The sequence below is a fragment of the Cyprinodon tularosa genome, unplaced genomic scaffold, assembly GCF_016077235.1.
Source record: "Cyprinodon tularosa strain WSP-4 unplaced genomic scaffold, ASM1607723v1 ctg56, whole genome shotgun sequence".
NCBI classification, from domain to species: domain Eukaryota; kingdom Metazoa; phylum Chordata; class Actinopteri; order Cyprinodontiformes; family Cyprinodontidae; genus Cyprinodon; species Cyprinodon tularosa.
Genome location: NW_024039296.1, coordinates 664,769 through 680,516, shown reverse-complemented (window position 1 = coordinate 680,516; position 15,748 = coordinate 664,769). Strand labels below are relative to the sequence as shown.

Here is a 15,748-nt window from a genome sequence, read left to right as displayed (position 1 = left end):
AAGAAGTAAGCATTCCAGAGATTGCTCTAATAAGAGAAAAAAAAATACTCTTAGAAAAGTTGCAAAAATGGGTGAGGAGAATGGATCTGTAGATGAGCAAAAAGAAAAAAAAAAGAAAAAAAAAAAAACCCTCCCCAACCTGCGAGGTGCTGCACGCTTTCTTGGAGATCCCATTCTTCCAAACATCTTTAAAGCAAGAGAAAATCAGGAATGTAGTTTGTTTTGATGCAGTTCTACCTCTAGTAAGTTTAATAATTTCCTCGGTTATTGAAAACACATGATTTTAAATTAAACCATATGTTTACTTTTCTCACTAATTAAAGTCAATAGCCAAAGCACAAACTAATCATTTATGGATTACAACTGTAGGCTTTCTAAATAGTTTCAGCTTGCTCTATCCACTTTGTAAGTGCTGCATTTATTACTTTTTTTTTTTTTTTGCACATTATCCTAAAATGTTCAATTCAATTCCTTATTGCAAACACAAGGAAATAAAAAATAAAATAAAAAAACATTTACCGTAGTATGCTCACCAGTAATTTCCAAAGCAATGCAAGTACAATCAAGTTTACAAAATGGACTTTGCAAACTGATATTTGATCATGAAACATCAGTGCAGAAGGTGGGAAACAAAAGGATCCTAACTAAACTAGATAAAGCTGTTTCAGAGAAATAGCAAGTCAGAAAGCAATAGGCTAAACTGTAAGCTGAAAATGACAGAAACTGCTAAAATGATATGAAATAGAAGAAAAGATAAATGCTTCATTTCTTTGTTGAAAAGTAGCAGAAGCAAGCAGTAGCCAACAGCAGAAACATCTCTGGTATGTTATGAATTGCTCTAATAAGAGAAAAAATATTTCTTAGAAAAGTTAGTTGCTATTTGAAAGGATAACATTAAATAATTAATGTAAATAGGAAACATTATTGCAAAATCAAAATCTATCACAACAAAGGAAAGAGCAGAAAACACTTTAGAGGGAGGAGGAAACTATAGGAGGACCAAGGAAATACAGGAGGAGAGGAGACACACAAGAAGATCATGGACTACATTGAGACAATGAGATTGATAATGTCTGGAAACATGTTTATCCATAAAGTTTTATTGGTTTGAAACACAAAATAATAACATTCAGTCAGTGCCTTGTTGGAAAACAGCAGAAGAATCCACAACAACAAGGGAATCTGATAAAAAAAAAAAAAAAAAAACATTCTTCAGCTAAATCTCAGCTCATTTTCAAGTCCATAAATTTTGGCTTTCAGAGCCACCAGCTCATTCTGAACTTTTTTTGTCCTCGAGTTGGTTTGCCGAACTTCATTTAAAATGGCTAGGTCCTGGTTGGGCCCAATACTCAAGGTGACCTGAAAAAAATAATCCAAAATGATGTGGTTTATTTATGCTAGCGTACTGCTGAATAAATTAATAACAGAGTCGGGGGCATTTTTACCTTGACAAGCTGGTTCTCCACATCTTTGAGCTTTTGTCTGAGGTGTTTCAGATCCGTCTTGAAACCCTCCACCTCCATGGCCCTTCTCTTCTCCAAAGCCTTATAGCGCTGAGTCATGAGCTGGAGACGCTTGGCCATTTTTACTGAACGCTCCTGAAGAATAATAAGATAATACAGAAGAGATTCATAAAAAAAAGAAATAAACTAAATAAACATGGTTAAGTATTTCTAAAAGCAGCAAACCTTAAATATTTCTCTGCCTACGTCTCCTTCCTCTCTGATCTGGGACAGTTCGGTCTCCATAGTGATACACTGCTCCCTGTACATCTCTGCCAACCTGTGAGCTTGTTTCAGTTCCTCCTGTAGAGCCTATTAAAAACAAAACAGCCAATAAGTAAATGGTCATGGTGTATTCATGACTGAAATACAACTATACCGCTCAGGAAATGTGAACGAGTGTTCAATAGAAATAATCTATCAGCTTTTTACCTTTCTCTCCTCTTTATGTGGCTGTGCCAGCTCTGGTTGCGTTCGAGGCATCACAGGAGCTGATCTGCTGCTGCTGGGCTGCCCTGATCTTCCCAGGTCAGCGCCACTGGACCCGGTCTTTCTCATTCGGTTGTGGAATGAGTCTAGCTCTCTCAACAGTCGATCTTTTTCTACCATCCAGCTTTTCTCCTGGGCCCGAGCGTCAAATTTTAGCTGTAAGAAGTCTTTTGTGCTTTCATGCAACAGGTTCTGAGTCTGCTGGAGCCTAATGCATAAAAACAAATTAACAACAAGTCATCCAGAACAGTTCAGTCAAGGCAGAATTGATTAGAAGATGCAATGGACATAAGGTGAGAAACAGAACGAACTTCTGATTCAGCGCAGCAATGCGTTCCTGGTCTCTCTGTCGTTGTGCCTGAGCTTCCTCTGTTTTGATCCTCCGATCCTCCAGGAGAGCTTCCACCTGTTCTTTGTTCAGACGTGTCTGTTCCTCCATCTGAGCCTGCAGGGCCTCCACCTGTAAACACAATCCAACAGTGTAAAAATAACAACTGAAAACATGTTCATTTTCTTGTAAGTGGCATTTATCAGAGCCAAAGAGAACATGTCCAGGAGGTGGAGCCATACCTGTAACAGCAGCGTCTGGTTATCGCGCTTACACTGTTCCAAGCTCTCACCATTAGAAACACCAACTGCTTTGCTTTTCCTGAATAGCTCTGTTTAAATATATAGATTAATATTTCATTTTATTCTAAAACACACATTTAAGTGGCTAAAAAGAAGCAAAATAGATGCTTTCAAACCTTTTGCAGCCGAAGCTGTTCTTAACTTTGTTGGCCTTAGACTGAGATTTTCATCAAATCTGGACTCGGGGAGCCTCTGAGTAATCGTAACCTGAAAAAACAAACACAATGTGTCATGTAGGGTCTCCACATTTCAATGTGAATCTCTTTTAATAAAGACAAAATAAAAACCTCAAAAGATGAAAATAATAATAAAAAGGAAACATTTTTTGGACCAAAATCAACTATAATATACTTTATATGAAACAACCAAAAGCACAGTAAAAAAGTATAAATAAATTCAAAATAATTTAAACAACGTAAGAACCACCTCAAAGCCTTAGACATTTAGGTTATCTTCATCATCTTCAATAAAAAAGGGAGACAATGACTTTTGATAACTTCATAGAAAGAACTGCTAGTGTTATGCAAGCATTACAGTAAAAATAAATAAATAAATAAAGCTTTTTTTTTCTTTTACTATGGTCTATAAGCCAGAGCAAATTGGATGTCAAAGATAGTAGAGATACCAGACATCTCTGCAGTAGTGACTGTGTACCACCTTATGAGGAGGCTCCTGGTGGAAGTATGTAATCTCCCCTGCATCAGGACCAACAAGAGCAAGAAGGTGTTGGATCTTTTTCCTGTCCTCCAACTCTCTGTAGCAATAAATGAGAAGACACACGGATAGAAGACAGTCAAAATAGCATATAATTGCAAATAATAATAGCATATAATTATTAAAATGACCATACTCAGTCATAAGACAAGCAAAATAGCAAATACGTATATCATAGTATTAAAGTGACTATACTGAGGTACTATTGGTGGAAACCTTTAAAAATGAAGACAAGAAGACCAAAAACCAAATAACTTCTGCCACTACAAAATAAATTACATTTGAATGTTTTTTTTTATAATATACCAATAGTTTTAGACCAACCAATAATTGGTCTAAATGGAAACTGATTAATTTTCAGAGAACAAATTTTATTGAATTGATTGATAAATGATGATTAGAGATAAGAAAATCTGTTTCCCTCTGATTTCAAATTGTTGAAAACATCAGGTTTAAAGAAAAAAAAGAATGAATGACGCCGTTTTTAGAATTGTGTTTTGTCCAGCACACTGCACCTACCTGATCTTCAGTCTGTCATTTTCTGCATAAAGTCGTAGAGACTGCTCTCTTTCCTGGAAAAGGTAGACCTGCATGTCACTCAGGGCATTTTGAAGCTCTGCAATCTCTCCTTCCCGCTGTCGTATGTCAAACTGCAGTTTGTGCTGGAAAAGTGTTGACAGAGAAAATAACATTTAAAACAATCAGGAAGAGATGAAAACTAGCAAACCAAAAAAATAAAACATTGTCTGTTGATTCCCACCTGGTCATCTGTGATGCTTTTATATTTCTCGAGCATTTGCAAAAGCTCTTCATGTTCATCATCATACTGGGCTATCTTCTGTCTGTAGAACTCCAGCAGCTCCCTGGAAGGACGGAGGTATGCAAGGCGCTCATGGATGGGAGGAAGTGGGGAATCCACATCGTTACCAGGGGAACCAATGTTGACTCTGTAGTAAAAGAAGACGTATGACTCCTTTTAAAGATAATTAAACCCCTTATTAAGCAGCAGACCTTTAAAAGCTTAACAGAAACAGTTATGATTACAAGAGTATGTCTGTGACCCTGAAAAGGATCTGACTTGCAAACTTTACAAAATGGGTGAGGAGAATGGATCTGTAGATAAGCAAAAAAACAAAACTTCCCCAACCTGCGAGGTGTTGCATGCTTTCTTGGAGATCCCATTCTTCCAAACATCTTTAGAGCAAGAGAAAAATTACAGTGAATCCTCAAATAAAACACATAGATAGATGCAACTTACAGTCTAATTAGAGTCCAGCTTCCACTGAGATCAATGACAAAAAAATCAAGTAAAATATTCAAAGAAAGAATTACATAATCAAGAATGTAGTTTATTGTTTTGATGCAGTTCATTATACCAAAATGTTCAATTCAATTCTTTATTGCAAACACAAGGAAGGTCCATAAAAAAAGAAAATAAATTTTGTATTTAGTATGCTCACCAGTAATTTCCAAAGGATAGCAAAGTACAATCAAGTTTACAAAATGCACTTTGCAAACTGAGATTTGATCATGAAACCTCAGTGCAGAAGGCAGGAAACAAAGGGAGCTTAAGTAAGTTAAAATCTCTGTTGGATAATGTCTCCCACCCCATGCATGAAGCTGTTGCAGACTGCTGCACCCTAAATGCACCAGGGAAGCGTTATCAAAGATCCTTCCACCCAGCTGCTGTAAGACTTTATAATCACCACTGTTCACAACAATTTCAATAAGTTGTAACATAAATGCTGATTTGACATAGTTTCTATCTTAGTTAAGTAACATGCTGCAGTCATTTTGTGTCATTTTATGCTATTTTCAAATATCCATTACTGTAAAAATGTCCATAGCTGTATATTGGTTATTGTTAAAACACCTTACAGTACAGTATGACAATGTTTATCTTTTAACTCTTCACTAGTATGTTATTCTTATACATTTTTCTTAGGTCCACATTTGTGTGACAAATTTTTCTATAATGTTTTTGCTGCTTTAAACACCAGAATTTCCCCAGTGTTGAACAATTAAGGGGTTTTATATTCTATTCTATTCTATTCTAAAAAACAGAAGCCTCTACAACACATTTTATATATTAACCAAGCTAAACCGGTTATATATTAACCAAGCTAAACCGATTCTGAAAAGAATATGCTGTAACAATTCACTAGAGGGGAAGGTACATGAATTTGTGGCATTACTAGCGTCGAGATATAAAGTTTCACATTTAGCTATAACAACCATTCAGTAAATACATAACTAAGAGAGGTCCTCTAAATCCCTTTCAAAGCATTATAAACGCATTGTAAAATGAACTTTTACATACAGATGAAGATGTTTCCAGAGTCAGAGCTGTTTTGTTGCTCAGAGCAACCGTGCTGCTGTTTTTAAATCCAGCGCTTCCGGCGCCTCCTCCTGAAAAACGCAGACGAAATTCGGAGCGCCCCCTAACGTTCGGCGGTGCGCTAGGGACGCTTTTTCCTTTAAAGCTATAATATCAATTCTAATTTAATTAATTCGGAACATATGAGTTCATTGTAAATTTAGAGTAAAATTAAAGTTTTGTTCAATACAGCAGCAAATATCATACGTGTATTCAAGTTTGCTAATAAAAAAAAATGATACACGTATAGGGCTGTTGAATTTCAAAATAAAATACATTTAACATGTTATTGGATGGAGCAAATGATCAGCATTATCTGAAATATAATTCCAGATAAAGTTTAATAAATCATTCATAGCACTATAATTATTCTTTTACGTGACATTAAACAGTTCTTGGCGACACATATAAACCGGAAATTGATACCTGGACTATCTTGACGCACTGACCAGGGTCAGTCCTGTAAAACTTCATCAGCGCTTCTCTGGTCGGACTGGTTTTCTTTGTCTCGTAGCGATGGAGAGGAAAGTTGCCCGAGAATTTAGGCACAAGGTAAGATAAGAAACGTTATTTATTTTACTCCGGTAACGTTCTGAAAATAACCCAAATTGAATTGTATGCTGCTACCTGGTTGTTCTCAGGTGTCTCCTCTGAAGGGGATGTTGCGCAGTGCGCACAAGAGGCCTGTTGCTTAGAGAGCCCAGACTGTCAAAAATTATGTTAAATTATTTAAAATAGATTATCTAGAAACTAAACTTTATTAAGGACTAAAGGTTTTATCTCTCCTTCTTTGCCGATTTAATAAAAAGCGATTTTTTTTATTATGAGAGGAGCTTTGGGTGGAAAAGCTAGTAAATGTTTTTTTGTTTGATTATAAATTCTCACTTAAAAAAACAAACAAACTTATTTTTAAGACAGAAGTATCAAAAAGCCCTTTCAATTTATTTCCCCACTTACTATAATTATTTGCTGAATTTATGTGGACTTGAAACATAAAAAGGAGATATCTCTTTAAAAATTCACTTCAGTTGGGAAAACAAAATACAATGGTATCATAAATACTTTATTTCAAAGATTAAAATTCATTTCTATTGGGCACTCTATTGTTAATGACAAAATGTATATGAAGCATATTCTTAATATTTGGTTGTAGTTGCTGTTGACACCACAGTGTTCAAATTACTTTTAAAATCATGAAAGAGGATAACTGAGGAAGGACACCTGATATGGTTGGGGCATTTTTATCCACAGAGCATGCAGGGATCAGCACACAGCCATCTGTGCTGCACACAGCCAAGCAGAGAACCATATTGTCTTCATAAAGGGCAACACAGTATTAGATAATGTGCCACACATGAGCATCCAGGCAGAAGATGTGGCAATTTATGGTTTTAATTAGAGGATATCCACAGACAGTCTTTTGTTTTGTTTTTTCCAGTCATGAGCCCTTTTGTCCCAATTCACTCAAAAGTATTTTAGAGTAGATTTTTCTGAGCCTCAAAGCACAGACGTGTGTCTAAAAAAAATTATTGTTAATCATTATAATACATCCGTTTTTAAGTAAACACAGAATAATTTACTCTTTATTTGGAGTATAACTTTCTATATAACTGTATGACACACACACAGAGGAATCCAACTTTATTTTATGGTTCCAAAGTCTGTAGTCCAGTCCCAGGAGAGGCTGGCAGTTTCTTGCAGCACTAAGCAACAGACATTTATAATGGTCATAAAGTTCTGGGTGTGTTCTAAACACACCTGTTTTTATTAAGCTGACCTGTCCTCATAAGACAACTTCATCACAATAACATTTGCATTCCAATAAATGACAATGTCCCTGTATCTATAGTAATCCATTTCAAAAAGTAAAGACTTTTTTTCTTCTCACTTTTAAACGTTAAATATTTATTGTATCTGTTTTTTAAAGTAGGGTTTGCCAAGAATATTTCTTTTTATTTAATAACAAATAAAATAAGATTTTTTTTTTTAAATACGGTTTACAAATTCAGAAGTATTGCATCTACTGATATTATGCTTTTAATGAATATACCAATGCCAAATTAAGCACCATTGACGTCCTGCCATCATACCATTCAGAGTGAAGTTTATTCTATATCTCAAAAAGGAAGTGTGGGGATCGACTCCTTAATGAGAGCACAAGGCTTATGAAAACGTTAGCTGAAGTCTGTAGGACTTTGTCCACAATGAAAGAAGTTGTATAAACAGAGCCTTAAAGGTCACTCATAGAGGAAGAAGCCATCATGTTAAATCGCACATGAAAGCGATTTAACATGATGTAACAACAAAAACACATTTTTCAGAGGCATCTCCTGTAGTCTGAAAAACAAACAAATAAATAGATAAAAATAAAGTGTTTGGAAGTAATGAATGTTTTTACATTTTGGAGGAAATTTGAAGGCTCAGAACTCGGAGAACATTATCCTGACTGTTGAGTACAGGAGCGGCAGCATAATGTTGTTCAGGTGATTTTGCTCAGACTGAGGATCTTCATACGAATAGAATACATCATGAAAAAAGAACAAAATAGGCAAATTTTGCGTCATCAGCCAGAGAGTTAAAATTCTGGTACAAACTTTAACATTCTGGCTAAATAGACATTAGTTCTAATGCAACACAACTAAAATATGTAAAATATATGTTGACTTCTAAATTCCAATAAAGTAAAAACAAAACATGTAGCAGTGCATTTTGAAACTAATCCTTACTTTTAATTTGGGATTTGGTTAATAGAAAATGTATAGAAAATAATAGTACCTGCATCCAAATTAGGACTGCAACTAATGATTATTTTGCAAATTGATTAATCTGTTGATTATTTTTTTAAATAATCGATTAATTGTATAGCGAAAGGTTCCTTTAAGAAGATTTTTTTATTGAATTTCAACCAGGTAAATCTAAAAATTTTCCACTTGAGAAGTTCTGGATAGAGCATATTGACATGCAATTTTTTTTTAACTTAATTTTAAATTCTTATTTTTAAGCAGTAATTATACAATTTTGTATAATTACTGCTCTAAGTGAGTCGCTCTGTCAGCTAAAGGCATATTTTACAATCGCTATACTCCAGTTAATGATTAATTGATTACTAAATTAGTTGATGGTTATTTCAATGATCAATTAATCACGACTAATTCAATGAATTGTTTCAGCCCTAATCCAAATATACTGTTACTGAATGAGATTGAGTTTTTAAACTCGATACCTAAAATACTTCTTGCCTTTTCAATACAATAAAATATTATATTTATTCTTTTAGAGTCTAGGACAAGATTATGTGTGAACGTTGGGTGTCATGCCTGTGAGATGTAAGCTGACACTCCTGACCTTCCTCCTGCTGGATCCTATCGTTATTGTCTCCCAGTGGTTTGACAGAGAAGGACAACGGGCATAGATTCAGATCATTCTACGGCTTAGCTTCAGTTTTACTCCCACTGCTTAAAAGAAGTCACATTCTGAATTTGGTCCCTGATAGAAGATAGTGAAGGGACATCAGGGCGAAATGTGCATTAGTGATTGGCCAAAACGTTTCCTGAAAACCATCCTGCTGCACCTGAGCCGTCATCAGGTTAGTAGATAACTTTAGACCCCCCACTACGTTGGCGGGACCACGGGACAGAGGTAATGATGTGTGTGTTAGTGAGCTGATAGAGGAAAGATAGTAGCAGATGTTGCTGTTCTGTTGCAGGTGGAGCTGCTGATTGAAAATGAGGCAGAGAAGGATTACCTTTACGATGTTCTCCGGATGTATCACCAGTGAGTACCATCTGTCATTCTTCAGGGGGTTATAGTCGTTGTGTGTTCTAAATTGCTATTTAATAGCCAATATTTCAGTATAATTAAACGTGCTGAATATTTATTACATCTTGCCATTTAACAAGTTCTACTTCCAATAAAGACTTGCAGTAAAACCTTGAATATTCACTTATACTTCTAGTTTCTTTTTATAATCACAAAATACTTTTTGAAATATTTTTTTTCTCAGTCACATTGTCTTCTATATTCTTTCTAAAGCAACTTGCTTTCTGATATCACCACTTCATTAGGCCAGTCAGCTAAAAGTCTTCTAGGTTTCAATTAATCTTTTTACAGCAGGAGAACCTTGAGGCCTCATTGCCTGAGCCTCTGATCCGTTTCCATTATGCTACGACAGGCTTGGCTGGTTATCGACAAAAGCTCTTTTTTATCTTCATCCTTCAAATGGGGCTGAAATGACACGTATGCATAATTAAACAAGCACGCCCAGTGTAATGTTTTTTTTTTTTTTTCCTTTACTCATGCTTTTGTAATTGTTCAGGTTGCCTTTTGAATTGCAGCAGAGAGAAGACAGGATTATCTTGTGAATTGAAATACAATGATTATATATTTATTGTGTTTAGGAAATGGAAAGAAATGTCCAATAAGCGCCACTGTTGTAATCTCTGCTATGTTTCATTTGGATAAAAAAAGAATCTGATTGGTGTGGATAAGCTTATGATTAGTAAATTAGAGAAATTTTTCATAGGTTTTTAAAGCAGGACTTTTTTGGACAATCCCAGATTTTACTGCTTCGTCTTGACTCTATAATTTTTATAATTATAATTTTTTCTTCTGCGAAGGGCGTTATGCTTTTGGTAATATTTGTTGGTTGGTTGATTACTGTAGACGTTCTAAACAGATTTTAATGATTTTCTTATTAATCAGAGGTGCATCTCATGCCAAGGAACAATCCATGAAGTGTTGGTGATGATCCAGGTCATAATCCAGATTTCGAAACTCTTGAAATTGTTCTTTAACTTTGTCAGATAAGAATACATGCCAGAACATGCAGTTTCCCCCCTAAACCAGAGGGTGGCAGGAGTGACTATTGACAGCTTAACCCCTTGCTCACACTGGCTCCGGTGCAGTTACCGAGCCGACGGAGACCGCAACTCCCGCACACCCCCTCTCACACCGCCCTTTTGACTACGGTGCGGTGCGGCTCTGCGGCTCCGGCAACAGGTCCGGAGATTTAACAGAAGTTCACTTGAGTTCACGTAACTTCACGCGATAACACGGCCCAAATAAAGGATTTTTGCGAGAGCTTGTTGCGGAGGGCTCCGGCACGCCGCAAGGATAGCTTTCTTGCGGAATTATCTGCAGCGCCGGAGTGTCTCGGTAACCGCAGCCGGACAGCTCAGCAGCCAGTGAGAGAGGTTTACGTCTTTTTAATGACTTGGAATCACTGCGGCGCCGCACCCACCGCACCGCAACGGTAAGACCGGAGTCGGTGTGACCCCAGGCTCACACAGACTCCGGTCTTACCGTTGCGGTGCGGTGTGTGCGGCGCCGCAAGGGTTCCAAGTCATTAAAAAGACGTAAACCTCTCTCACCGGCTGCTGAGCTGTCCGGCTGCGGTTACCGAGACACTCCGGCGCTGCAGAAAATTCCGCAAGAAAGCTATCCTTGCGGCGTGCCGGAGCCCTCCGCAACAAGCTCTCGCAAAAATCCTTTATTTGGGCCGTGTTATCGCGTGAAGTTACGTGAACTCAAGTGAACTTCTGTTAAATCTCCGGACCTGTTGCCGGAGCCGCAGAGCCGCACCGCACCGTAGTCAAAAGGGCGGTGTGAGAGGGGGTGTGCGGGAGTTGCGGTCTCCGTCGGCTCGGTAACTGCACCGGAGCCAGTGTGAGCAAGGGGTGAGCCTGGGTTCAGAGTTAAAACATCTGCAAGTATTATTGAAGACAAAAATACCAAAAACAAAAGAAAATGGAGGCATGGCTCACTCGAGCTTAATCTGCTGATCAAAGAAGAAAGCAGAACAAATGAAGAAGGTGAGAACAGAACAGATACCAGAGGCTGCAGACTTACCTATGAATGGATTTTAAGGATATTGTTACCAGAGGTGTGCCTCATGACAAGGAATTCATACATTCATAAGGATTTGGTAATGATCCAGATCATGTGAGTTTAGCTATAGATTTAAGTCCCAAAAAGGGTGTAAAAATAGCTCCTTGGCAGAGGTCTGTGCTCTTAGGGTGCTCCAGTTATATTATAAATAGTAATAGTAGTAATTACTAGTAGTCAGTCACATTTACTCAGTTACATTTACTTGAATAACTTTTAGAAAAAATTTACTTTTATGCGCGGCTGGACTTTACTGTACGTTTTACTGTTGCTTAAGTAATATTCTTTTATTTTTATTCCTGAGTAAACTCCCTGGTTACTCTACCAACCATGAGTAACTTGAGTTATTCAGACACACAATAAGCAGAGGATTTTGTAGCTGATAGTTATTTATCCTTTTCTTACATATGCGCAATACATACTGTTTGATTTTTTTTCTAACTTTTGTTGAAAATTTTTATTTAGAAATTTTTTCCTTCTGTTTAAATTTGCTATTTTTAATTATATTTCTAGTTCTAATTTCATTTAATGCTTTGGAAGGCCAGAATTTGTGAATAACCCTCTGTCACAAAATCATGTTACAAGCCAACAATTTGTACTCTAGGAGCCACTTTACCAAGTACTATTCTACTCTTACTTTAGTAATGTCTTTGATAACTGCTTTTCTATTTCTTTCTATTTCTGGGCAATTTACTTAATGTTCCATCAAACTTCAAGCAGGTTCAAGTCCATATGACACCTCTGTTAGTGGGATGATGGGAAAATAGACATGACTATGTGCTGTGATTTTTGTTCAATGATTAAGCAAGAAACAAGCAAGAAAGATTTTCTACTCATAAGTATTATAGGGTGTCTGTAGGATTAAAGGAACATTTAGCAATCTTTTTCATTTTTTGATAAATTACACTCTGATTGTTTTACAGATTTGATCAGACTTTTGTAAAATTTTTAATAAACAGATTTCCAGTCTTATGATACAGGAATAAGAGTTTAATATATTAGTTTCTCCCTTTTTATATTTTATTAAATGGATTTTTTTAAAGCTAGACAGATTTTCCCACCCCATGTCCATTTTCTGGATCTTAGGCTTGTGGTAGTCAGACAGAATATAATTCCAGCTCCTCATCGCTTTGTCCAGTAGCCCCGGCCTGCAGCCCTTAAGCGGGCCCTGTGTCACCACTAAAATTATCTGTATTTGTTATTGGATAGTGTTAAAGAAAAATGATTATTTTTAGACTTTATTACAGTTAATCTTATGGCATGTGTAAACACTCTCACTTGAACATATGTCTGAATTTTGAACAAGGCTGTGTTAATGATTTAAAACTACTAATGGGTAAGTATTCAAAGCACAGGAGGCCTTAAAATGAGTATCTCCTGGGGGGTGAATAACAGTTGAGCCTCAGGGGAGAGGTCTCCTTGGTTTACAGAAGATCAAAGGTCTTCCAGAATAAACATCTGAGATGCTGTGATACTGAATAAAAAGTAGAATGTTAAAACACTAACATTTAGTTTTTAAGACATTTTTTTAAGTATTAATATCATGTTTTAATTGAAAGTTGTACTATCTGTGTGAATATCAGAATCCAATTGAAATTGTTTGAATGAAAATGTTTTGTTTACTATTAGAAAATTGCTCAGGATATATGTTTAATGGGGTAATTGAATATGTTAGATTGAATATTATGTTTTATATGTGAGAAAAGGGAATTGTATCTCATGTTCTGTTGATTCTATGTGGTTTAAGGCAGGATTCAATCTTTTGGGGTGGAATGGTGCAAAAGAGCAAGATTGAGCTGTGAAGATAACCTTTCCCTGAACCAAAATACTGAATTTAAGTTTGTTCTTGAGATTTATGGCAGGAAAGGGGCCCTCAACATTCCACATCGATTCTGTTAAACTTTATCTCATGACAGCCAGATGACCTTAGAATCTAGTGGGGGGCCCGGCCGTAAATTAGTTTTTCTGAGTGTCCAAAGTAGCTTCCAATTGGTCAAGCTGGACGACCTTATACTAAAGGGAAGGACTTATCTACATTATAAAATTTTGTGCACAGGGGCAAAAATTCAGATAGCTGCCACTTTTTTGCTTTTGCACCAGCTCTCTCCAAAGACGCGTCTTTGCCTCTCTTTTTTTTTCTATTTTTCTTTACCTCAGGTAACTGAATGTATGTCTCTGTTGTTCTGCAGTTTCTGGTGTAGGTTTGTGCATTGTCTTATTTCTAAGTTTATGCATTGTCTTATATTGGATTAAACTCTGTAATTCTGTGATGTCAACACGCCTTGCTGATTTTCATATTACCAAACGCAGCTCGCCGGGTGGACCTGGAGAGGGAAGAAAATGAAAAGCCAACCTTTTTCCAAAGTTAACTATGTTAGAATATTTTCTTCCTTTACAATAGGATCCGATAAAGAAGAGCAGTAAAGTATTATTGCTGCACATACTGCTCACAGTCCTTGGTTAACTTTGTCTCACGGCAAGGTAGATAAGGTCCATGCGGCAGTTTGGTTTTCATGTCTCAAACTGGAAGTGAGACAAGAATGGTAAAGTAATAATACATCCTGTTTGGGGAAAATAAAAAATAAAATGAGAAACTTAAGAAAAGTTTTGCAGTTTCCAATTGTGGAAATGAAATGGCAATGCTGAGGAGGTTTCCAAATGTTGCAGGCCTTGTGGCGACACAATAAACTACATTATTTACCACTATTAACAGCTGGTGTGATCTGTTTGTGTTTAAATACAGTTTCTTGACTACCTCCCTCACAATGCTCTGCATCTAACCAAACATTTGATCTTAAATTTTATCTGACTACTGTACATTGTGGCAGAAAACTTCAAGAGAGTCTGGCTGCAGACTTGCACTGTCAGGACCCAGACCTGCACTGTCAGGACCCAGACTTGCACTGTCAGGACCCTTCGTTGCAGACCTGCAAAATGGGGTCTCCTGCACTGTCAGGACTGGAAGTTTATTCCGGAAGTTGTATTCAAAGCCTTCGGGATTAGCGCAGCATGTGTTTGCTCCCAGATTAGAGTTTATCACAGTGTTAAACTGAGCATAGCAATGGTTTAAATTATATTGTAAGTAAAAATCCTCATAGGACAGCCAACCTCAATTGTCCTATAGAAAATATATTTTAGACCAAATGCCTTTTCCATCCAGTGATCCAAATACAGAGACTTATTTCTATGTAGCTATATCTGTATTGCTGTATCAATTATTCCAGATAGGAGTTTGGTGGGGAGTAAACTTGTCAGTGTACATACGTTTCCAGCATAACAACACTTGTTTGTGAAAGAAAGCTAGTTTCATGGGGAGTTTATAGACACTAGCTTTGAATTTAGAAAGGCTTCGAATCAACTTTGCTTTTACTTTGAAAATCTTTGAATAAACTTGCAGTTCTAACAGTGCAGGAGACCTCACAGGGCAGCTGTGCAGCCAGGGTGCTGAAAGTACAGCTCTGGGTCCTGACAGTGCAGCTCTGCAGCCAGGGTCCTGAAAAGTGCAGGTCTGCAGCCAGACCCCTCTGAAAATCTTCAGCATTGAGATACAACTTTATAAACCAAAGCCATGGTGCTGTTCTTTCTTGGAGAAAAGGCTTTATCCTAGCAACCATTTCAAAAGCAATCATACTTTTGTAATCTCATAAATGCCCTGTACTAAACTCTCACATTTTAAATGATGACTGAGACCTTTAAAGTGAGTGATGGAGCTGTAAAGCAGCTTAATAAAATATAATTTCTCTCAGGATTGCACAGCTTGAGTGTGAATTTTCAGTAACATCTACTCATTGAAAATCTGGAACCAATCTTTTCTTGTAATTAATCTTTCTCACTGTGCAATGGTGACCTTAAATTTAGTTAGAAATGGTCATATAACCTTTCTCAGATGATCTAGCTAGAGAGCTCCTCTAAGATATTTTTTTTTACCTGCGTGTGAACATGCATACCTGTATTCCCTAAATCAGCAAACAATTAAAAGTACTGCTTTAATAGAGGTAGACACACTGATAATGACCAATTTATCCAGTGTTTAATTTGCAGTGGCTTGCATAGGAAGTTGTTAATTATCCAAAAAACTTACTAATCTAAACATTGCTATATTTTAAAATTTTATATGTATAAGCAGACTTACTCTATCATAATGAAGGCAAAG

At 36.7% G+C, this 15,748-nt stretch overlaps 2 protein-coding genes across 2 annotated transcripts in view; one reads left to right on the top strand and one right to left on the bottom strand.

Annotated features, from left to right (window-relative positions):
• Positions 1 to 1,170: 1,170 nt before the first annotated feature.
• On the bottom strand, positions 1,171 to 5,733 carry ccdc77 (coiled-coil domain containing 77). Its single transcript, XM_038305578.1, has 12 exons — positions 5,656 to 5,733; positions 4,483 to 4,529; positions 4,096 to 4,282; positions 3,855 to 3,997; positions 3,279 to 3,375; positions 2,738 to 2,828; positions 2,562 to 2,650; positions 2,303 to 2,451; positions 1,935 to 2,199; positions 1,689 to 1,814; positions 1,446 to 1,598; positions 1,171 to 1,359 (listed from the first exon to the last, which is right to left on the bottom strand). The coding sequence occupies exons 2-12, from the start codon at positions 4,527 to 4,529 to the stop codon at positions 1,213 to 1,215; spliced, it is 1,494 nt and encodes a 497-aa protein (XP_038161506.1). The 5' UTR covers positions 5,656 to 5,733; the 3' UTR covers positions 1,171 to 1,212.
• A 387-nt stretch (positions 5,734 to 6,120) lies between these two features.
• Positions 6,121 to 15,748, top strand: part of ush1c (Usher syndrome 1C) — a 35,243-nt gene continuing 25,615 nt past the window's right edge. Inside the window, exons 1-2 of the mRNA XM_038305577.1 lie at positions 6,121 to 6,264; positions 9,419 to 9,486. Coding sequence (XP_038161505.1) covers positions 6,229 to 6,264; positions 9,419 to 9,486 — 104 coding nt within the window. The 5' untranslated portion in view covers positions 6,121 to 6,228. The remainder of the gene's footprint in view (positions 6,265 to 9,418; positions 9,487 to 15,748) is intronic.

Bases quoted from the DNA above. Each gene is read 5' to 3' on its own strand.
- ccdc77 (XM_038305578.1), bottom strand. From the start codon at position 4,529: ATGTTTGGAAGAATGGGATCTCCAAGAAAGCATGCAACACCTCGCAG. The intron at 3,998-4,095 runs GTGGGAATCAAC...ACACTTTTCCAG, and splicing joins AAAGCATCACAGATGACCAG to CACAAACTGCAGTTTGACAT. The intron at 1,360-1,445 runs GTAAAAATGCCC...TATTTTTTTCAG, and splicing joins TGGAGAACCAGCTTGTCAAG to GTCACCTTGAGTATTGGGCC.